At 37.2% G+C, this 24,650-nt stretch overlaps 1 protein-coding gene across 2 annotated transcripts in view; it reads left to right on the top strand.

The window, feature by feature from the left end:
* Positions 1 to 3,634: 3,634 nt before the first annotated feature.
* OBI1 (ORC ubiquitin ligase 1) overlaps positions 3,635 to 24,650 on the top strand; it is a 40,274-nt gene continuing 19,258 nt past the window's right edge. The window contains exons 1-5 of one of the 2 annotated variants that reach the window (XM_036457199.2): positions 3,635 to 3,766; positions 14,173 to 14,308; positions 18,001 to 18,092; positions 19,452 to 19,700; positions 23,659 to 23,747. In XM_036457199.2, the coding sequence (XP_036313092.1) occupies positions 3,695 to 3,766; positions 14,173 to 14,308; positions 18,001 to 18,092; positions 19,452 to 19,700; positions 23,659 to 23,747 (638 nt within the window). In that variant the 5' untranslated portion in view covers positions 3,635 to 3,694. Of the gene's footprint in view, positions 3,767 to 14,172; positions 14,309 to 18,000; positions 18,093 to 19,451; positions 19,701 to 23,658; positions 23,748 to 24,650 lie in introns of those variants that run through there. The other variant, XM_036457200.2, reaches the window with a different exon arrangement.

Here is a 24,650-nt window from a genome sequence, read left to right as displayed (position 1 = left end):
TTGGGGAGTGTGGATGGCATACACAATTTGCAGCCTTCTCACCTTGCAGATGTACTAGTTGTGTTGCAGAAGACCAAAGAAAACCAAGGACACTTCTGAGGAAGTAGGAGGGACACTGTTTAATATGCCAGCGGACTCAGGGAACAGCCTTCCAAATCTGAGTGAAGGAACACGCATGGGGCTCTTCCTTCTATCTCCCTCCCTGTGATCTTTGTCCCACAAACTTGGATTATGCTTCTGGTCCTTTTGGCGGGCCTTGTAAGAAGTTCCCAGGTGTTGGGGGTCTCCAGGCCATATCTGATGGTCTGGCCTGGTGTTAGGGTTCATAACCCTTCCTCTGGGACAGTGCACTGTGAAAGGAGAGAGGGACTTAATTATAGGTTATCAGGAATGTACAATGAGCTTGCTGGCTTGCATTCAGATCACTAGCCTCTAAATATGAGGGTTACATTGGAATTACCCCTATTAGCCTCCTTAGTTGTACCAGTCAATAATGTGGATTTTTTCAATAGATGGAGTTACACATATGTTGATATATATGCGGTTTGATATGTATGCTATTTTGTTGTATTGACAACAAGCTTCAAAAGTTCACATGTCAAATTTTTTGAAGGTGTTAACACCATGTATATTTTTACTCTTAAAAATGTCGAATTTCGTGCCCCCCCCCCCAAAGAAAAGAGCGTTTGCAGGAAGTTTTAATTCATTACTTTATTTTGAAGAAAAAGTTATATACTTCGGGCTGCTTATGATGAACATGCTCCATCTCAAGATACTTGTGAACGCCACCTGTAAAAAGGGCCAACATCAACAAATCAACAAACGACAAGTGTTGGCGAGGTTGTGGAGAAAAAGGAACCCTCATGCACTGCTGGTGGGAATGCAGACAGGTGCAGCCACTGTGGAGAACAATATGGAGCTTCCTCAAAAAACTGAAAATAGAACTCCCATTTGACCCAGTAATCCCACTCCGAGGAATATATCCCAAGAAACTAGAATCACCAATCAGAAAGGATATATGCACCCCTATGTTCATAGCAGCACAATCTACAATAGCTAGGATTTGGAAACAGCCTAGGTGCCCGTCAGCAGATGATTGGATCCAAAAACTATGGTACATCTACACAATGCAATACTATGCTGCCATAAAAAAGAAGAAATTCTCATCATTTGCAGCAACCTGGATGGAATTGGAGAACATCATGCTGAGTGAAATAAGCCAATCAATGAAAGAGAAACACCACATGACCTCACTCATTTATGGATAATAAAGAACATTATAAACTGATGAACCAAAAGATAGATATAGAGACAGTAAAGCAACAAGCAGACTGTCAAATTACAGTGGGGAGAGTAGGGAAATCTGGGGAGATAAGAGATCAACCGAAGGACTTATATACATGCATATAAGTACAACCAATAGCCACAAAACTCTGGGGAGGGAGGGTATGTATAGGAGGGGGGAATGGTAAGATATATACACAGATAATAATTTAATAAAAAAAAGATACTTGTGAACGCTAGTTTAAATGCTTTAAAAGTGATGATTTCTATGTAAAAGACAAAGAACGTCCAAGTCAACCGAAAAAGTTTGAAGACCAATAATTATAAGCATTATTAGATGAAGATGCGTGTCAATCTCAAAAATAACTTGCAGAAAGAATAAACATTTCTCAGCAAACAATGTCTGATCATTTACAAGTAATGGGAAAGATTTTAAAGGAAGGAAAATGGGTGCCACATCATTTGAACGAAAGACAAATGGAAAACTGAAAAGTCATCAGTAAAATGTTGCTTCAATGGCATGAAAGAAAGTCTTTTTTTTTTTTTTTCATCGAATTGTGTCGGTGATGAAAAATGGATTTATTTTGAGAATCCCAAATGCACAAAATCATGGGTTGATCCAGGTCAACCATCAACATCGACTACAAGACAACTCACTTCAGAAAAAGACAATGTCTTGCGTTTGGTGGAATCAGGAAGGTGTGGTGTTTATGAGCTTCTAAAGCCAGGTGAAACTATTAATACTGATCACTAAATTTGAACCACGGCCAGAAGACATGGCAAAGTAATTTTGTTTTATGATGACACACCATCACACACTTCAAAACCAGTTAAAGACAGGTTAAAAGATCTTGCCTGGGAAGTATTAACCTACCCCGTATATTCACCAGACCTTGCTCCTTCAGATGGATGGCACATACACTTTCTGAGCAGCACTTGAAAACTTACAAAGTGAAAAATTGGGTCTCTAAATGGTCTGCCTCAAAACAAGGAAAGTTCTCTTGGGATGGTATACACAAATTACCTGAAAGATGGGGGAAATGTGTAGCTAACGATGTACATTACTTTGAACAAAGCACTTTTGATGTTTATCTTGAAATTATCATATTTTTTCTTATTACAACACCCACATTATTAATCGGTTAACAGTTAATCAGCATTTCTAACCGGCAAAAGATTAATCTGCATTATTAACCGGTTAATGATTAATCTGTATTTTAATCCATTAATAGTTTATCCATACTTTAATTGATTAATAATTAATCTGAAATACTAACCAGTTAATGATGCAGATTAACTATTAAGGTTTAAAATGCAGATTAATCTTTAGCTGGTTAAAAATGCAGATTAACTGTTAACCGATTAATGACAGATTTTGCAATAAAAGAAAACACGATAATTTCAAGAGAAACGTCAAAAGTGCTTTATTCAAAATAATGTACATAATTAGCTACACATTTCCTCTATCTTTCAGGTAATTTGTAGATACCGTCCCAATAGAACTTTTCTTGTTTTGAGGCAGACCATTCTGAGGCCCAATTTTCCACTTCTTGGTACGTTTTGAAGTGCTGTTTAGAAAATGCATGTGCCATCCATGGGAACAAGTGGCAATCTGAAGGATCAAGGTCTGGTGAATATACAAGGTGGGTTAATACTTCCCAGGCAAGATCTTTTAACGTGTCTTTGGTTCCGATGGTTGTAGATAAAAACCAGGGGCCGGCGGTGAAAGATGTCCTCAGGAAAGCTGCCATGCAATGTCTCCACCACAGCCTCAGAAACAGATAGAGGCAGTCATAGTTGGTTGTTTTTATTTTTTTATTTTTTATGTTTTTCAGTTGGTTGTCTTGAAGTGACATCATATCATTTAGGAATTGCAGAGACAGCTGAGAGTGGCAGAAAAGTTGTTCTGAACCATTAAAAATGCAGAGATCGCCTTTTCTCTCTTCCTGTTTCGACTGCACCGTGCATTTGCAGGCTGGTTAGGGTTTTTTTCTTTAGGTGGAAAACTCTCCCCCCTTCCTCACGCTCCGGTGCAGATTGGGGGATTGAATAGCTTTTATTTCTCTTCCTCTCCTCTCCTCACGATTCCTCTCACTTAAACTTTCAAGATCCTCCATACGGGTAGTAAGACGTCTCCCCTCCCATTCTCGGGAATCTTGCAGACCCCACCCAGAGGAAAGCTTTTATTATATCTGTATTTTTTAATGAAAGGAATGAGGCGAGGAAGGGGAAAGAAAGCCTCGGCGACCGCGTTCGGGAAGCGCGTTTGCTCCGTCCCCTCGCCCCGGCGGGCTGTGACCCTGCCCGGCCGCCGTAGCGGCCTCGCGCCGCCCCCGCCGCCGCCGCCGCCGCCGCCGCTGGGCCCCGCGGCCGGCGGGACTTCCGTGTTGGCGGGATTCTGAACGCTGCCATGGCTCAGACCGTGCAGAACGTTACACTGTCCCTCACCCTGCCCATCACGTGCCACATTTGCCTGGGGAAGGTAACGGGTGATTCCGGGCGCAGCTCCGAACCGGGTTGGGGCTGGAGTCGCCCGCGGGAGCCCGGCGCGGTCTCCGGTGCCGCGGGCGCAGGGCGGGAGGCGCCCACCGCGCTCCCCGCCGGCGCCCGAGGCCGCCTCCCCGGCCGCCCAGGGAGCGCCCGGGGACGGAGGGGTTTGTGCGTGCACCTTTCGGTGGAGCAGGAGGATGACAGCGGCCTTGTGTCGGGAAGGAGGGCGGCGAGGGCTCCACCACCCACCGCTGCCACCGGCGGCCTCACAGGCCGCCGCCGGCTGGAAGGAGGCTGGGTCGGACCCGGGGCGCGGCGGTGCTCCGCGCCCCTACCAACCGGATCGAGCCCTCCCTTATGGTTCCTCCGTCTCCTGCAGGGCGAGAGTGTCCCTGCTCTTGGCCTGGGTGCTCCTGGGGGAGTCAGTCTTCCGTTTCCAAGGTCCTTCTTTGGCTTCCCCGGCGCTGAACGGCGCTGGGTTCAGCACCGGAGCAGTAAATAGCACGCGGCCCGCGTGGGGTTTAGAATGAGGGGTGTGGTCTTTCTTTCCAAAAAGGGGTTCGTCAGGACATATACCATCCCCACTCTTTGTGATGTAAGAGGTGCCTGCAGTGTTTTTTAAAGCAAGGCGGAGAGAAATTCCATATTGGGTTTTGGATGTTCTGATGCATTCATCTATTTTCTTGTGTGCTCGTTCTGTTTTTCAAAGAGCATACCTTCACCTTGTAGATAGATAGATCCAGAAGGGAGAAGACACAGTGAACCATTAGATTTCTTTTCCCAGCCGAACTGTTTTCATGTCTGTGGTGTGTGTGTATGTACCATGTGTGTGTTCACCCCCAAGTGCAGACGGAACCTACAGGTGCAGGATTAGAAGTGAGAAGTATAGTCTCAGAGAGCAGATATTTGAGTGCCAGCCAAGATGATTAACTTAGATGTTTGGGGTTCTGTGTGAATTTACTGAGTTCAAGAAGTAGCAGGAAGTCAGGCTGGGAGGCAACTAGCAACTCTTGATCAGAATGAAATGCCAACAAAGTAGCAAATATGTGCTGTGAGGGCATCTAAGGGATGTCTGGATTGCTTCTGATTGGAGAGATGAAGGATGCTGTCTTGGAGGGTGGTATTTGAACTGGTGTTTGCTACCAGTGCCTAGTTCATGACTAGGAGGAGGAGGTGGTGTTTGTAATTTGATAAGTCTACATTTGGACTTTGACATGAAGTTCTCACAAGTAAATTTTAAATTCTGAGTGGATTTCCTCCAACAGTAGTCTTAAAGGCTGATAAAAATACCCTTGGGATATAAGTGTTACTTGGTCTTAGTTGTAGAGTTATATGTAGTTTCCATTAGTTTATAGGCTGTCTTTTGCAGTTGTGGTGAAAATGTGTTCTGCCTGGCTGCTACCTTTGCTTTCTGTGTTTAACAAAAATAATGCCTAATAGAACATGGCGATTTGCAGATTACAGGCTGCTTTTGCATGTGTTTGTTTCATTTACTGCTCTCACCAGGGCTGTGAGCTAGAGTGGACTGGTTTCCCTATCTTTTTAAAATAAGAAAACTAAGGCATAGAGTCTTGGGGATTTGAACCTCTATTGCTGCCATTTGTCTTGAGCAGATTACTTCCTAAAAACTCACTTTAGCTCATCCATGACAACAGAAACCTCTGGTACCTCTCATTTCCCTGTATTAGTTAAGCTGTATTCTAAAATTACTAATATATATATATATAAAGTAATGGAATAACCAGTTGACCAGTCGCTATGATGCGCACTGATCACCAGTGGGCAGACAGTGCATGAGCTGCCCCATGGTGGTCATTATACCCCCACAGCCAGCCTCCCGTGGTCCCTCCCTTCCAGCTGGCTACTCGATGAACCTGATGGGGCTGGCTGGCCAACCTCCCACTATCCCTGCTCCTGGTGGGCCAATCTGCCATAGTTCCTTTCCCTGGCTAACCAGCCCCGATGACCCCGATGGGGGCTAGACAGCCAACTTCCTGTGGTCCCTCCCCCATGCCAGCCAACCTTCCTCGGCCTTTCCCTCCCCAGCCACTGGCCAACTAATCATACTTCCTCCATCCCTCCCTCCCCAGCCCTGATCATCTGATCACTGGCCATGTTGAGGAACCCCACCCCTGCACGAATTTGTGCATTGGGCCTCTAATTTGGTAATAAAAGATTCATGATTTGTAAACAGGCATTTTTTTTTCTTTTCTGTCTACTATGGAGGTTAAAAAGAGTAGTGATTGAGGGCCTGAGTTCTATGTTCAGATTGCATGAGCTCTAGGCTCTTCCACTTACTAGTTACATGATCTTATATAGGTCAAGTTGCTTAATCTCTTTCAGAGCAGTTACCTTATCTGTAATATGGGAATGGTAATAGTATCAACACTCATTGGAGTGTTGATGGTTATTGGAGGATTACATGTAGTAATTCTTATGCAGTGCTTAGTAATTAATATTCAATAAATATTCATCTTTACTCTGGCACAGAGGCAGGCCATCAAACTAAGGAAACTAGCCTTTTCTAGTAACTGGTTCTTCCCAGTTGCTTTGTGAGGCTAACATGCACTAGATGATTTGCATTCCCAACAGAGTGGTACCTGTTTGTTCTGGAAATTGCCACAGGCTGTTCAGGGGTTTTAATTGGTTCCATAACCTTTTGTATAGTTGAAGCCAATCTGATCTGCTTTTGCTACTCACCCTCCCATTCACACATCTACTTGTGGGTTACTGGAGGCGATCTGGCCTTGAGTAGCACTTTATTTCATCTTCCCTGACACAGCATCTCTAGCTGCCTCTGAGATCTGCCTTCAGGTTTGCCTTTCCCAGCTCTCTTCCCAATAAGCTTTGTGCTACCCTCACCATTTGTCCCAAAATCTTGCCATCAGCAACCTTCTCTTTTGATTATTCAATAGAATTAAGGAGCCATTATTTTTTGAGTGTCACGGGGAGACTGGGGGAGGGTGTGTGTGTGTGAAGGTGCATATTTCCTTAAAGGAGATGGGGGTGTGCGAGACCTTAAATCTGAAGAGATAATATAGATGCTAATTGGGTTGGGGGTAGGGAAGAATGTCCTGGAAAGCAGTAGTGGAGATAGCCTAAGTATGCAGGTGAGTAATGCGTAGTCTTTTGAATACAAATGTAGTACTCAAAATTGGAAAGTTTAGACATTTTGCATTTACTATTTCTGTCTTAAAGGTGAATTATCTCTGCCCAATAATGTTTAGCAACCCTGTCAATATTGTAAGTAAGAGCTCTATGTGTCCTGAGGAAGTTAGGTACACATCCTGTGGGATGATTTATGTATAACATATTTTCTTGCCTATTTCTCCTTAATTTTTTTACCATGCCTTGAACTAGTGGACCGGCAGCAATATATGAATGATCTAGCCCAGGATATCTGTTAAGTGACATCTTGATACTGCCACCAGAATGCTGAGAGCAGATTATTATCTCTCTCTAATAATTCCAGATATTTAACTCTTCAGTTAGAATTCAAACTGTGAAGCCAAGACATTGTTTCATGAAATATTTTTATTGAGCGACTTTGTGTTTTGCCACCACTGACAGGCAAATGTGGCCCACAATTGTTTTAGTAAAAGGTGAAAAGTTACAGTTTTATAGGGTTAATCATTCTGCACCTAGGACTGTCCTCCCCTGCAGGCCTGGTCACTCCAACTGCCCTCCCCTGCTGGTCCAGTAACCCCTAACTTGCCTCCCTTCGGTCTGGTCCCCTGCCGGCCATCTTGAGGAGGCCATCTTGGGGACAGCCATCTTTGAAAACATGAGGTGGCCATCTTGTGTTGGAGTGATGGTCAATTTGCCTATTACCTCTTTATTATATAGGAGGAAGAGTACTGTTTTATTGTCAGAGACCTCATTTGAGATTAAATTAGATTTAAACCTTAATAACATAGGCAAATTATGACTATTTATGTGTCTTGGGAAGATCTATTAAAAAGCATTATCATGTGTTTTGGTGTTGTATATAGCAGAATCTGGATTGAGGTAGATGGGTGGACAGGAATTGAGGGAGGGATAGATTCTTTGTATTTTGCTCCTGTATGTTATAGTCAAGTAAGCAGAGTACAATAATTTGGCTTAGTAATTCTTTCTCCTATATAGGTTTCTCTATATCTAAGGTAAATTTAAATTCAGAAGTCATCATCTAATAATTACTTAGTCCAAAGAAATGAATTAGTCAACTGTTTAAAAATCCATCACAATGACAATGACAGTACTATTACTGGTGAGACGAGGGAAGATTTCAATCAAAAGACAAAGTGTAGAAAAACAAGCAAGAATTTACTGAGCACAGTAAAAACATTCTAGGACAGTGAAGCAAGGACCATTGCTCCCTTGGTTGCATGTCTCATACGGTCCCTTAGAGGTTAGGGGATATGTGCCTGTGGAAAGGACAAGAGGACAAAGGGAAGGGAATGAATGGCGCTGGGCCTTGCTCCCTGGAGGGAGAGCACCCTGGGACCTTCACTCTCATGGGTTTTAAAGGCTGGGTGTTTACTATTTATCCTCTGGTGCAGACCTCTTACTCTTAAGTATCCTGTGCTTAGGAAAAATAGGATTTAATAGATGGCTGCAAACTGCTATTTAGCTATCTTAGTTTCCCTCTTCACTTCTCCTAAAAATTTCCTGGCTTCTTCCTATTCTGTAACGGTACCAGATATTGAACAGTGAAAATGATTCTCCTGTAGGTGACATTGCTAAAGACTCTTTGCAGATAGTCAAGTAGTTTGACTGGTTGTTCTTGTATATATTTTGATAAATTAAATGGAAAGATTAAAATTTTGCTTTTTCATAGATTCACCGTGGCCATTGACCTTTGCTTTTTGAAATGCTTTTAGGGGCATTATCTCAGCCTTTCTTTTTAATATATAAAAATTCATGTTTATTTTAGAGTATTTGAAGCATTCTATCAGGTGTTATAGGTGAATACAAGGATGAGCAGGACATTGCCACTACCGCCAAAGATCCTGAAATCTAATATGGAATGAGGATGTAAACTATTTTATAACCACAGCACAACACAGAAAGAAGTGAACATTAAATCAGTACATAATGGGGACCCTTATGAGAATCAGAAAAAGTCTCAGGCACTTCTAAAAAGGAATTGTGAAGAATTAGCAGTTGATTTTCATATTCATAGATGAGAAGGATTTTATTTTGATTGGGGAAACTGAAGACCAACAGGACACATCAAGATAAGAAATGAAAGCAAAATAAGTAGGAAGCCTCCACTATTGGTATTCTTTTTGGTGAACATTAAGTAGACCATGTGATTGAATTGTAGGTTATGCCAAATATTAAAATAGCAAATCAAGGGAAATAGCTGTTAAAGAACCAGACAGATTATGTTGCTCTTGAATGCTATAATTAAAACTACGAGCAGAAAAAAACAAAACAAATAAACAAACAAAAAAAACATTGCTGTCTTGCAAAAGAACAGTGAAAGTTGCTGATCCATATTTTAGGAAGGTAGCACGGGCACCCGTATAAAAGGTAGCACTGGCCAGAAGTGAACACTTGGAAGCAAGGAAGCTTGGGAAGGGGTTACTACAATAGTTCAGGGTAAAGAATGAGAACCTGAATTCATTATTAAGGTAATGATGGGAAAGAAGGGATAGATGATAGGCAAATAACATTTAGAGGCAGATTTAGTATATTTTAACTATTCTGAGATGTACTTTTTTCCACCTGATTGTATCTTATAGTAACTAGTAGCATTTTTCCTTTCTTTTGCTTATTGATACATCTTAAAAACTCTGGCTTCTTAGACTTGATAAATGATACCAGGATTTGGTGACAGATTGGATTGGATGTTCAGGAGAAGTAAAAATAGTGAGTCAGAGACAGTTCTGAGTATTCTAGCCCAAGTGGTGGTAGCAGAGGAGGGATGGTCCCCTTAACTTAGACAAGAGGGAATGTAAGAGGAACTATATTAGTGAAGGTATTGCAAGGAAGATAGCATTTAATTTTCTCACCTTGTAGATAGGAGTGTGGGAGGAGAGATTATAAGGAGGCCAAGTTTGGTTTTGGACATATTATGGTTGAGGCAGCTACAAGAACCTTATATGGAGTTGTCTTCTGGGCAAATGGATATAGCAATATTGTTACCTTTCCGTTCCTTATTTTTGGTTTGTTTTCTTTGTTTGAAGTATTGCTAATACCTGAATGAAAAATATACTTAGCTTAAACTACAATTTCAGAGGCAGAAAGATGCCCCTTTTAACTAAAGGGCTTACCCAAGGTCAAATACCTCAGACAGAACTGGACTTAGCCCCGGGTTTATTTCTCAAGCTCTGCCACTTTACTGGGGTCTAGTTACAGAGGATTCTCAGAAGTTGTCACCATAGAAAATATGTTAACACTACGTGATACATAAGATTAAGAGAGAAATAGGACTATGTCATAAGATGGTTCAAGACAAAACAGAGAACGTAGCTGTACCACCTCTAGTATTTTGGCTAGAAGCATTTCAGTCTCTGATCCTCTTCCCATCACACCTACTCTCTAGCAGTATTTCAGCTTTACCCAGACCCATCCATTGACTCTATAATTCTCTCACTTTTTCACTGTCTTTACCATTCAAGAACTCATTTCCTTTATTAACCATGGTCATCTATTATCATCAGTCCTTGTCTCTCTCTTTTTGGCAAAACTTCAACTCATTTACTTCCTGCCTGAACCTGAGTAGCTAAAAGTTGGCAAGAAAATACACACCTATGTTAATTCATCTTTACAGTTAAAACCACAAATAGGAACTCCATAGTGTTTGGCAATCCTGCTACATGTACCTAGAAAATTTACTTTCTCACTTTTAAAAATAACTGCTTTATTTTTCTGTTTTTTCAAGTTGATGTCCTTCTCCGTTTCTCACTTTCGGCAGTTAATCTCACCTAATATTTAATGACAAAATATAAGCAATTAGAACAGTTGCAACATGAGTTCTGTAATCTTCTACCCATAGATTATCCAAATGTTTTGTGTTAGTTCTCATACCCTAAGTGTTCCATTTTCTAAGGAAGACAGATTCTCACTCCTATAAGCCAAAATCTCCCCCTTGTGCTTTGGGTCTCCCTATTGTGCTTTATTTTTATTAAAAAATAAAATTCTTCTGCCGAAACCGGTTTGGCTCAGTGGTAGAGCGTCGGTCTGCAGACTGAAAGGTCCCGGGTTCGATTCCGGTTAAGGGCATATACATTGGTTGCGGGCACATCCCCCATGGGGGGTGTGCAGGAGGCAGCTGGTCGATGTTTCTCTCTCATCGACATTTCTGACTCTCTATCTCTCTCCCTTCCTCTCTGTAAAAAATCAATAAAATATATATTTTTTAAAAATGCTTATTTTTTAGGATCTTTGCTATCTGTGGATCAGATAGATCCCTCTCTCATGGGTAAAGAAAGATTGCCTTCCACTTCTTCACAAGCCAGTCACAAGTACAGAATGTTACCAGTACTTTGGACAGAGCTTCCCATGACCCCCTTCATGTGTTTGATTAATCTGCTAGAATAGCTCACAGAACTCAAGAAAACACTTTTCCCTGCTAGATTATCGATTTATTATAAGGGATATTAAAGGATATAAATCAATGGCCAGTTGAAGAGATATACAGGCTGAGGTCTGAACCAAAGCAGCTTCTGTCTGTCTTCTGGGGGCATGGGACCTGTCATGGTGTCATGTGGAAGCGCTCTGGTTCTCTGAAAAAGGGCTGACAGGCCGTTCTTTGGGGTATTTTAATTGAATTTATTGGGGTGACATTGGTTAATAAAATTATAAAATTACGTAGGTTTCAGGTGTATAATTCTGTAACACATCTTTTGTATATTGTATAGTGTGTTCACTACCTCAAGTCAAGTCTCCTTCCATCTGTCCTTTTGGGGTTATATGGAGGCTAAATTACTAGTCATGATTGACTGAGTCATTGGCAATTGTTGACTTACCAGCCTCAAGTCCTTTCCCCTCTATGGAAAATACTGACCATAGTACAAACATAGTAAAAGCATACTAGGGGATAGGACTAAAAGTTCCATTCCTCTGTCCTCAAAATTGGCTCCTCCTACCAGCAACCAGCCCCCACCTTTGGTTCAAAATCACCTCATTAACATAACAAGAAACATCTTTTAAAATTTGTTAAAATTCCTAGGGGTTTGGGAGCTGTGGGCCAGGAGCTATGGATGAAGATCAAATATCTGAGAAATATATTTAGGTTATCTGAATGACCAAAAATATATATTTCTAATAAATCACAGCACCACACTCACTCCCAGATAAGCAAGGGCTGCTGGTAGAGTATTCTGATGGAAGAGTATGAGTGCTTTATGGTCATTTATTTAATTTAATTAGTCCAATCAAATCAGTTGAACTAAATGAATTAGAATTGGTTTCTCCAAGAGGAAGCTTAAATTCATGCTGAAGATCTTCTCTTTAGTTTTCTTTTTTTATATATATACTTTATTGATTTTTTACAGAGAGGAAGAGAGAGGGATAGAGAGTTAGAAACATCGATGAGAGAGAATCATCTATCAGCTGCCTCCTGCACACCCCCCACTGGAGATGTGCCCGAAACCAAGGTACATGCCCTTGACCGGAATTGATCCCAGGACCCTTTAATCCGTAAGCCCACGTTCTATCCACTGAGCCAAACCAGTTTCGGCTCTTTAGTTTTCTTATACTGGTGTTCATAATAAGGGAATATCTAAATTTTGGAAGCCAAACTAGATCCAGAAAGCACTTTGTAGTGAGACTTCAATTGATTTCCTGCCTGGCACAGATCACCATACATCTGTGAATTCTCTTAGGATACGGACCCCTTTAAAATTGACACTCATATTCTGAATATTTATATATTGAGGTAGACAAGAAATTTCTCTGTGGAAAGTGGTTTGTGGTGGTCTGTCTCTTCTTTCTTTCTCTACTTCCTCTGTTTTTCCTTGATCTCCGGTCTCTAATACTGGAGTACTCTACAATAGTATTGTTAATATTAGAACAAGAAAATATTGAAAATGACTATAAAGTGTTTTGAGTCCTGCAGTAAAAGTGCCATGTAAATCAAATGAAAATCTAAGCATTTCTTTTTTGTTTTTATTGTTAAATTTGTGTTGAAGAATATTAAGTCATTATTCCCTCTCTCAAGTTCCCAACTTGAATTTAATGCTAAATACTGTCTTAATAGCAATTACTTCATCCATCAAAACCTTTGTTGAGTACCTACTGTGTATTAGGCTGTCTTTTAAGCAGTAGGGATTTGGGAACGAATGAAACTAAGAAAGTTCTTGCTCTGGTGGAGCCTCCATTCTAAAAGGTCAGATAGATTATAAATATATAAACAAACATGTAATATCAGGCAGAAAAACTAAAGCAGTTTCTCTCTTTTATCTTCCCTCTGGGGAGATAAATAATAAATATGTGAACAATCAAAGCATGATGTCAGGTATAACAAAAGCAACTTTTCTGTTTATTTTCCCTCTGATAAAACAATTAAACACAGCCGAAACACCTAGTTAACCCTGAGCAAACCACATGGGTTTCCTTATCTGTAAAGTATATTTACTCTTTACCTCACAGGGTTGTTTAAAACAAAGCAAAACAAAAAGAGAAAGAGAAAATATATGTGAAAGCCCTTTGTAAAATATATGACTGTATAAATGTAAAGAATTATTATGTGTATTTGTTTAAATTGAGTCATAGATTTGTGTATTAGATGTATGCCAATATCTGTCATCTTATTTGCTGTTTAGGTTATAAGCCACCTGAGAGCAGTATTCATGCCTTTTAAGGTTGTTTTAGCTTTCATGTCTCTGGTTTGTGAGACTTTCCAGTAAGATGCCAATGCTTAATTGTTGGTTGCTGTTGCTCTCTAATATAGTAGAATCAATTGAGAGAAGTATTCAAGTATCAGATGGGTGCTTGGACTTAATGATCTTTAAAGAACCTTCTATTCCTCATTTCAAAATTCTAAAATAGAATAGTTGAAGGAAAATTGTCACAGCCTTTAGTGGAACAAAATTCATTTTCTTTTTGGACATGAGTATGATTTGGAATAAAATAAAACCATTTCATAATACAGAATAGGACAAAAGTAGGTTTACAATTGTGAGTATGAGACTCACAGTTTATTCTTATATTATTATTTATTAATTATTATATTTTCCAAATGAACAACTGTAAGCATACTTTTGACCCACCCTATATGTCAGATGTTTCAAATATCTCAGCTAGTATCTCTGTTAAACATAGATAAGAAACAATGTGGTAACAGAAGTAGCTACACTGCTATACTCTAGAGAAGCAATTTGTTTGCTCTTAACTAAATCTATTGGGATTCTAGTTATGACTATTGCCCTGTACTAAAAGTAATGTTTCTTTTTTTTTTTTTCAAAGGTACGCCAGCCTGTCATATGCATCAACAATCATGTGTTTTGTTCAATTTGTATCGATTTGTGGTTGAAGAATAATAGCCAGTGTCCAGCTTGCAGAGTCCCCATCACTCCTGAAAATCCTTGCAAAGAGATTATCGGTAAGGGCCTATTTTCTGAGCACATAGAAATGGATTTGAAACAATCTCTAAGTAGTGTCTATTTGGAGGAAGACCAAAATAGACAACTTTCAATGATGTTATTTTGCCAATATCATATTGAATAGATTGGTCATTTGTATAATCTATAAGTGGAGCAACTGAGGAACACAAAACATTATAAGAAATCTTAGAACTCCATGGAACTTACATTCTGATAGGGGCTGCGCATGTAGACCAAAATATTAATAGTTTAAAGCAGCACATGAGAAAGCCAGGAAAAGGCCTGGAGTGTTCAGGCAAGAAAAGTTCACGTAGCAACGTTGAGAAAGGCTTCAAGAAGCAGGTGGCCTTTATGTTGGGATTTAAGGATTGATAAAGTTTCACCTGACAAAGATTAGGGAAGGTATTTTATTCAGAGGGAATAGCATGAACTAAAGTTTAAAGGTAGGAAAACAAAAAGCATGTTTTTGAAAATTAACAGTAGTTTGGGATTGACTACTGAAATAAGACTATAAAGGTAAATTGAGAATTTAGTGACAAATTAAGTAGGTAACTTGCTCTCTGGGTAAGAAGAAGGGTGAGGTATATATGATGGTTTTGAGCAAAGAAGTTGCATGATCCAAGTGCTTGAGGAAGGCTACTCAAGTGATTGTGTCGGTTGGGCTGTAGAGGAGAGACAGAATGTGAGATGGTCAGGTAGGAGGTTCTTGCCCAGGTGAGGGAAAATGTGAATCTGGATTAAGCGTGCAAAAACACATTCATTACTGTACTAGTGCAGGTAAGAGGGAGGATAAAACTTGAACTACAAGCCCTAGACAGTTTGGATCAGTGGATATAATATCAGCCTGCAGACTGAAGAATCCCAGGTTCGATTCTGGTCACGGGCATGTACCTTGGTTTGTGGGCACATCCCCAATAGGGGGTGTGAAGGAGGCAGCTGGTCGATGTTTCTAACTCTAATCCTCTCCCTTCCTCTCTATAAAAAAGTCAATAAAACATATTTAAAAACAAACAAACAAAAAATTTGAACTAGAAGATCCTTGAAAAATAAAACATTTAAAGAGTTGGATTTTTATTCTGCTCATATAAGTTATTTCTGTTAGATTGTAGAAATTAAAATGATTTTTGTTTGTTTTTGCTTCAGGAAAAATTGAAAGTGTATATATCATTAGCTTTGTGTGGGAGACACCTTTCAGAAACCTTAAGAAGTCATTGTGTTAGTCCCAAATTAGTGAAAATAGACTTGAATAAAATTTTTGCAATGGAAATGGAAAAGAAGATATCAAGGTTTTTTCCTTAGGTACCTGGGTGAAGACAGAGGAATATTTCTCTGCTGTGCTGCATGCTATAGTATTAACCTCTCTGCCACTAGTTTTTTTCCTGTACTGAACTTCACCAAGGAGTCAATTTTTTTTCTTGCAAAATATGAGGTTAGATTATTAAAATAATTTAAATGTTTTTTTTCTAGCAGCTTCTCTTCATGTCTCTTCTCCTGGCTTCTTTCATTCATATGTAAGAAATATTTCATAAATTCTCTCAAATAAAATAGTTCATCTATAGCCTTTGGATAGAATATCCTGATAAAGAGCATCTGTAAAATGCCTTTACTATCATGATGCTAAGAAAAACAAAGAAGGTAACCACAGCTTAAGTGAAAAGCTCTTGGGAAGAATTCATTTAGGATGTATTTGTAACGAGTCATTATTGGCATACAATAATGCTATGATTTATAATACATTGTAACTAGGTTGTTAAAATCAGTGAAATGGCACATTAATCTTTTTAGGGTGTTACCAGTGATTAGGTATGTTGGAATGAATAAATTGACTATATAATATACAATATAATGTATGTGTATTATATATTATGATATATGGATAATATATGGATAATTATATATTAAGTATATAGATAACATTATTTATATAATTTATTGGTTAAATATAAGAATAATCATTGATTTTATCATTATTTAAGAATTGTCTGGTAGTCCAAATGTGATAATTAATAATATATAGCATTTACCTTTAATGAGTTTACTATAATAAGATACACAGATAAATGAACTCAACTGAAGTTTTTTTCTTACTTTTTTTTTGCATTTAACTTTTTTTTAAACCTTTAGTGTTGAGAATATTACAGATGTTCCCCTTTTTATCCCCATTGCCCCCCTCCACCTAGTTTTCACCCCACCCTAGGCCATTACCACCCTATTTTCTATGTCCGTAGGTAATGCATATATGCATATAAGATCTTTGATGGATCTCTTCCTGCCCCCCACCTCACCCCTTTTCTCTGAGATTCTTCAGTCTGTTCCATGTTTCTATTTTATTAATTAGTTTATTTTGTTTATTATATATATATTTTTTTATTTTTAGATTCAATTGTTGATAGATATGAATTTATTGCCATTTTATTGTTCATATTTTTATCTCTTCCTCCTCCTCTTCTTCTTCTTATTCTCTTCTTAATGAATACCCTTCAACATTTCATATAATGCTAGTTTGGTGGTGCTGAACTCCTTTAGCTTTTTCCTATCTATGAAGCTCTTTATCTGGCCTTCATTTCTAAATGATAGCTTTGCTGGGTAGAGTAATCTTGGCTGTAGATCCTTGCTGTTCATCACTTTGAATATTTCTTGCCACTCCTTTTGGCCTGCAAAGTTTCTGTTGAGAAATCAGCTGACAGTCAACAGAGTGCTCCCTTAGAGGTAGCTAACTGCTTTTAAGATTCTCTTTGTCTGTAACTTTTGGCATTTTAATTATGATGTGTCTTGGTGTGGGCCTGTGTGGGACTCTGCACTTCCTGGACTTGTAATTCTGTTTCTTTAACCAGATAGGGGATGTTTTCTGTCATTATTTCTTCAAACAGATTTTAATATCTTGCTCTCTTTCTTCTGGCACCCCCATAATGTGTATGTTGGTACGCTTGAAGCTGTCCCAGAGGCTCTTTATACTATCTCCATATTTTTGGATTCTTTTTCTTTTTTGCTCTTTTGATTGGGTGTTTTTTGTTTCCTCGTATTCTAAATCCTTGATTTGATTCTTAGCATCTTCTACTTTACTGTTGAATCCCTGTAAATTATTCTTTATTTCCATTAGTATATGCTTAATTTCTGACTGGTCCTTTTTCATGCGTTTGAAATTCTCATTAAGATTGTTGTAAGTTTCACTAAGTCCCTTGAAGCTCTCATTAAGATCCTTGAGCAATCTTATAACCATTATTTTGAACTCTGTATCTGGTAGTTTGCTTGCTTCTATTTCTTTCATTTGTGACATGTTTCTTCGTCTCCACATTTTAGCTACTTTCCTGTGTTTATTTCTATGTATTAGGTAGATCTGGTATGTCTCCTGGACTTGTCTCAATACACTTTCTTTACTTCTCTAGTTGCAGAACTTCCATTCTGAATGATGGTTGTTCTGTATTTTAGTGGTAATTTTCATGTGGTTGCAGGAGGCAGCAAGTATTGGTATTTACCTACACTGCCATCTTGTTTCCCTCTTAAGGTATTATTTGATAATTATCTTTTCTCCAGTTTGAGATAGAGAAAAGGCCAAGATGGCAGCCCCAAATATGTATATAAGTAAAAATTAAGCTAGGAAACTATATAAAACAATAAGAAAAAGGCTCATTTTCATTCTGCCCAAATTAGAGTGAAAAGTTAGGTATGTTTTTTTTTTCTCTTCACATAGGAGGGACAAGTGAAAGTGAACCTATGCTAAGCCATACAGTCCGGAAGCACCTTCGGAAAACTAGACTTGAGTTACTCCACAAAGAATATGAGGTAAATGATAATTAAAATTTAAAATGATGATAGCATTGAATTCAAGGTAAAACTGAGCTATCTCAGACCCTGGACTTCTTAGAGTAAACATCCAATGAAATCTAATTTAAATGCCAATTTTAAAACGTCTTATTCGATGAGTTCTTTTTTCCTTTCCTATTTCAAATGGAGGAAAGGAATAGATAGAAGCATTTCCTTTTTTTCCTTTGTTTTAATTTAAAATCTGTCCTCAACATATACATCATTTTCTAAGTATTTGCTCTCTCAAGAAATTGGGAAATAAAAGAAACCCTTTTATGAAAGTCAGTCTTTCAACCCCCACAAAGCATTATGCATGCTCTGGCAATTGATGACTGTAGTCCTCATTCTGTTTTTGTTTTGTTTCTTCCAATAAATTCACTGGTATGTTCATTCATATATGTGTATTTCTGCTTACATTTGTTTATTCATTAATATATCAATTCAAACAGTGATTTTCTTATTTTATAATCTATTTAACATGTAATGTATTGTGATTTAAAATAGTAAATAGTAATGTATTAATTCTAAAATGTATTCTCACATACATAATGAATATTTATTATACTTAGGTACTCATTAAATCAATCCTTTAGATCATTGGCCTATTGAGCTACTTGGAGTTTATTTTCTAACAGTAGAATTTCTCATGGTCTTAGTTTAAGAAAGGATACCTGTTGTAGATGAATAAATGGTATTACAGAAAAGAGTTCTAGTTTAAATGTTTAACAATTGGATTTAAGATTATAAGCAGTTCCAGATGTTGAAATCTAATACTTAGTCACAGTAGTTATTGAAGAACCAGAATGTAGAAAATAAAAATTAATTACAGATATTATTCTGAAATGGAAAGTGGGAGGAAATAGCTTATGATTTCAGCTCCTATTTCAAATACATAAGCAAAAATATAATCGTCAAACAAAACCATAATAGATTACCTACATCAATACTATATATTTTTTTTAAATTTTCCTTAGTAAAACAATTAAACATGCCTTAGAATTCTGAGGAATCTATTTCCTTGTTGAATTCATGTTTCCTGGATATCTTAAATAGAATAAAAGATTTGACATTTTTATTTTTTAAAACCACAAACTATCATTGAATCTAAATGAAACCAGTGGAAATACCAGTTGTTTTTTTATGAGAATGCCAATTTTTATCTAAGTCGAAATACATTTTGAGAATTTCAGCTGTAATTTTCTACATCCAAAACTATTCTGATACATAAAGAATTTTTGTATCTACAGAATTCTGAGTATAAAATGTAAAAATCTTTGGTTAGTATATGTATCTGCTTAGTGTTTGTGTCTACCTAATGGCTATGCAATGCTTTTTCAGGATGAAATAGATTGTCTGCAGAAAGAGGTAGAAGAGCTTAAGAATAAAAATCTCAGCTTGGAGTCACAGATCAAGACTATTCTAGATCCTTTAACCTTGATGCAGGGCAATCAAAATGAAGACAAACATCCAGTTGAAGATAATTCAAGTAAAGTTGACCCAGAAACTGTAGCAGAGTGGAAGAAAAAGCTTAGAACAGCTAATGAAATCTATGAAAAAGTGAAAGATGATGTGGATAAGTTAAAGGAGGTAAGTTGTGATTTTTAAAAAAATTTAATATATGTAGCTTTTAAATTTTTATTATAGTTTTTGTTTAAATTCTATAATATTGTAAATACCTTCAGAAGTATAAATAGCCATATTATCTTGACTCATCATTAGATGGTTTGTGGGGAAAGGACAGAAATTCCTGAATGAGCATTAATAAGGAATAGGAAAACTTTTTCTCCTAAAATGTCATTAGCTGCCAAGAAATATAAGGTGGTTCCATTTGTGCCTATAATTGGAGACTCTAGTGCTTTTATATGAGTTTGCATCTTCTTGTAGGAGAATGCCATCAATTTAAAGGATGTGTTTCTATTTCCCCTCTTTGTGGTTTACCTTAACTTTTTTAAAGCTTATGTCAGTGACTGCCCTGTATGCATAAAAACAAACACATATCCATTTCCTTACCTATTAAATGAAAGACTTGGATTATATCTTTTCTAGCACTACCATTCTCTGATATTTAATATTGTAAATAGTTAAAGACATAATGACTAACATCAAGAGAGCTCTGGGTAGCCTCTTTAGACTACTTTATGCAAAAGAATATTGTGCCTTATGACGCAGGTTCATTTTTTTCAAATTATTCCATCCATCCAACAAGATAGAAAAAGCATAGGTGAAAAAGCCAAGCCTCTAAGATTTTCCAGTCTAGGAAAGGAGATGAGATGCATGCAATCATCACTGGAGGTTATAATCAAGTGCTGTTGAGCTTTGTTGGCCAAAGGACCATCCTTTAGCTTGATTTTAAGTTTATCCACAGTGAAGTCCTTTGTGCTAATTGAAGATGGTTTTGTGATGCCCACACCCATAACCACCCATGTAAAATATCTACATTCCCTTAAAACACTATTACTATGTTGACTTACCAAATTCCACTTCTTAAAATCATTAATGGGCTCTATATGATATTTTAAAGTAGTACCTCATCCTCAGATCCTTAGTGAGGTTAAGTAGCAGAAAAATATCTGCAGCTTAGTGTAAATACTAAGCTATTTTCACACACACACACACACACACACACACACACACACACGAATTTTATTTGGGCCCAAATAAGAGAAAGAAGAGAACCCAATGCTTTTACAGAAAAAATAAAATAAACTACTACATAATGGCACTGAGTTTATTGTAAGTTTAGGAGAAATGTGCATTTTCTTTGGAATTGATAGCTAATATTGATAGCATGTTGATTTTGTGTCTAACGAGAGGACACAAAAAGGAAAGACAACTGGGAAGTTACACTATTTATCAATCTACCATGTCTCCTTTAACTTCCTTTCCTCTTCTTGAGCCATCAGTAAGTTCTGTATGATCTCATTTATATTTATTAAACTTTATTTAAGTTTTTGGCAATCAGTGTTTCTTAGAATATGAAGCTTGGTATGAAGTTTACTCGGGGCTTCTAAGCTTGGTGTAGGGGATGTATGTAAAAGAAATTTACATAAAACACAGTTTTTCTTTGCTTTTTAAAGACCACATGTTAATTCAATACTCAAAGCTATCCTGAGACCTCAGAATTATGTGGGTTATTTAGTAAGCCAATTTTGGATGGTATTAGGTAGTACTAGGCAATAACCTGGAGCATAAATGAATCTAAAAACGTGGACTACAGGGGAAAAACTTGAATATGAAGTATAAAATTATGTACTATAAATCAAAAGCAAGGGTACAAAAGATTCAGAATAAAAGACTATTTAAAATGAGTGAAAATGCCTTTTTTTTTTTTTTTTTTTTTTTTTAGGACAGGGTGAGTTTTGAACTTTTATGAGGCTAGTTTCACTACCCAGTCAGTGTTGAGAATACAAAATAGCTGAAGATTTCATTACTCTCTTAGATGCAAAAAATAGGAAAACTTCACCCTGTGTAATCTTTACCCTCCTAACCCTTCTGAACTTGAAAATATCTCCTGATTTTTTGAGGAACTAGCCAGCCCATAAAGAGAGCCATAGGCTGGCAAGAGATCTTAAAATATAATGATACAATACAGAGGGGATGGAGAAAAGAAATCTCAAGTGAGTTTCTAATTTAAGCTTATCAACATCATCAAAAAGCATTCACTAAGTGCCTCCTCCTCTTATGGTCCTGTGCTTGAAAGCTTAATTCATTGTCTGTGTCTATGAGGAAGTAAATGACTTTCCTTATATCTTCAGAGAGGCAGTAATGGTGTTTATCAGTCACTTAAAGAATTAACCCTCCACAGTCCTTGTTGTTTTACAGCCATAAAGACTAGCAGTTGTTCAGAGCCCAAAAGGAACCTGGATGAATCTAAGAGAGTTAGGCTTGTGCCTTATTCTCTGCCTTGCTTCTCTTATCATGCTCTTAGGGTATTTATTTGTCTGTGGATAGGCAAGTAATATAGTCAGAAGTTCTGGAAACTGGTAAAAAAAAACATTGGTCAAATTTTTGAAATCTGTTTTTAAGTCTTCCTAGTTTAAACCTTTTTGTTGACAACAGTTCTTATGACCTGTTCATTTTGAATGTGAAGGTTCTAGTCTAACAAAGACTTTTTCCTGCCAGGTTCATGAGGTTGGTTTCTACTCCACAGAGTTTTATTTTTCTATGGAATTAATAAATGCAATGACTAGGGAATTTACAGGAGTAACTTTTAAGGAACCTCTGTAATCTAGGCACATTTCTTTTTAGGCTGTCCAGAATCAATATCGGGCCTCTACATCAAGCATGTCAAACTCAAAGGCTAACACAGGCCAAATAAACAAGGTTTAAGTTTATGTGGGCCGCAAAACCACAAAAGCTTTAATTTTCATAGAAATGTAGGGTTATTTCGATAGAGACATGCTGAATACAAAGGGCTGAAGTAAATGAGTAATCTTTAACATAAAATAATAGAACATTTTAATAAATTAATATTTTTTCTTGAACATTAACTTACCAGACACTGAATAACTGCACAAATTAATAAGCATAAAACAAATAAACCCATTTTTTTATTCTTCAAAAGCGAAATATTTTCTGTTGCACATATCAAACAAGTCAGTACAAGACTAATGGTAATTGGCTGCTAAAATATTTGCTGCTAGTATTAGTAGAGGGAAATGGTGCGCCTGGGTGTTAAGGCATGTGAAGGAAATGAATGCAACACGATTATAGTAATCAGTCATTAGTGAACATTGTAGTTTATTATTAATAATTATGTGTAACAGGATATTATAAAAATTAAGTTATGAAATTTTTATTAAAACATTTCTTACGCATCATTATATTGCCTGGGCCACAAAAATATTCATTGTGGTTTGCATGCAGCCCGTGGGCCATGAGTTTGACATGATTGTTCTAGATTTTATAGCAATGTTTTGTTAAGCAAGTTTTAGGTGTCAGAATTAGAAAAAAGAAAACCATACTTGGGTTTTTTATTGTTTAATCGAGATCCATAGAATTTATTAGAAAATATTAACTAAATTTTGAGAGTCTCAGAAGTTGTGAGCCAGGGCATTTGGGAAAGCCTTTTGAAGAAAAAAACCAAATCTAATCAGATTAGATTTGTTACCACTAAAAAACTATTGTTAAGTAGCAACCAAAAATCAATATTATAGCTCAAGAATTTAACTCTTAGCGTTAGTTTTGTGAATGATTGCATATTGTATAATGTTACCATGCTTAGAATATTCACTTATGTGAAAAAGGGGGGTAGGGGAGAATCATCATTAGTATAGTCCTTTAATGACTCATAACTAACATAGCTCCGTTTATTTCCCTGGATAGGAGATTTGCAAAGTGCTTGGAGAATATGGATTTAAAATGCTTGGTTGTTATTCACAATTTCATAAGTCATTCCCTGTGGTGATTTTAAGTTTCTGAAGGCCATGTTCCAGCATTCAGTTTTCTGCTATTATCACTCTAAAAAATACTGGTGGCTCATGTTGTGAATTTCACAAGCACTTTTATTTTAGCTTATACTTAATTATTTTTCATTTTTTTAAAGGCAAATAAAAAACTAAAATTGGAAAATGGTGGCCTAGTGAGGGAGAATTTACGGCTGAAGGCTGAAGTTGATAACAGATCACCACAGAAGTATGTATTTTGTTCATAGAGCAATGTTTCAAATTATGTAAATGTTTTAAAATAAGTTGTTATTGTCTGTCAAATGTGTTTTTCATTGAAGCATATAGGTTTAAGTAGAATGTCTTGCCTCTAAAAGTCAAGTGTATGATTATGTTATTGGTAAAATCTTATTTTCAGTTAAAGCTAATTTTGAAGAAAGGATTTCATTTTTATCCTTTTTCCTTATGTGACTAGCAAAAGGGTTGTTTTGTGACCTAAAACCGATGACTTTTATTTGGTTTTACATATAACTGTTTAATTGAACTAACTAAGAATAGGGAGATAACAATGTTCTTTAGAAGTTTTCTGAAATATACTTAATAATACTAAATATTCATATAGCACTTTCTCTTTGCACAGCACAATAACCTATGATGTACAACTGATATTATTCTCCTTTTATGGATGAGGAAAAAGATGCATAAAGAGGGTAAATTAATGTATCTAAACCTGCACATCTAGTATGTTATGGAAATAGAATTTGAACCCAGGTAGTCCGGCCCCAGAGTCCATGCTCTGTTCCATTACTTGAAAACCATTACACTTCTGCATTACCCATTACACTAAAAATCTATCCGAAATAGAGTTTAAAGTATTAATAGTTGGATTTTGGACTGATGTGAACTATACAATTTAGTGATTTCATTCTTCCTTTGTGATGGGATAGTTTTTCATTCCATTCCACAATCGCAGAGATTACAAGTGTTGACCCACTTAACCCTTAGTTTGTCTGTTTAAAATGATAAAGAGTTGAGACTTAAGAGTTAAAGATGGGGGATACAGCACTTAGGTTTTTCTTCTTCTAGGAAAAAAAAAAACAAGTGAGAAGAGAATATGGCCTCTCTGAGGTAGGGCATATCAGAACTCCATACT

Source organism: Pipistrellus kuhlii, unplaced genomic scaffold (assembly GCF_014108245.1).
Source record: "Pipistrellus kuhlii isolate mPipKuh1 unplaced genomic scaffold, mPipKuh1.p scaffold_m20_p_3, whole genome shotgun sequence".
NCBI lineage: Eukaryota > Metazoa > Chordata > Mammalia > Chiroptera > Vespertilionidae > Pipistrellus > Pipistrellus kuhlii.
Note: the sequence above shows the minus strand (reverse complement) of the source record. Positions and strands in the feature narration are given on the sequence as shown.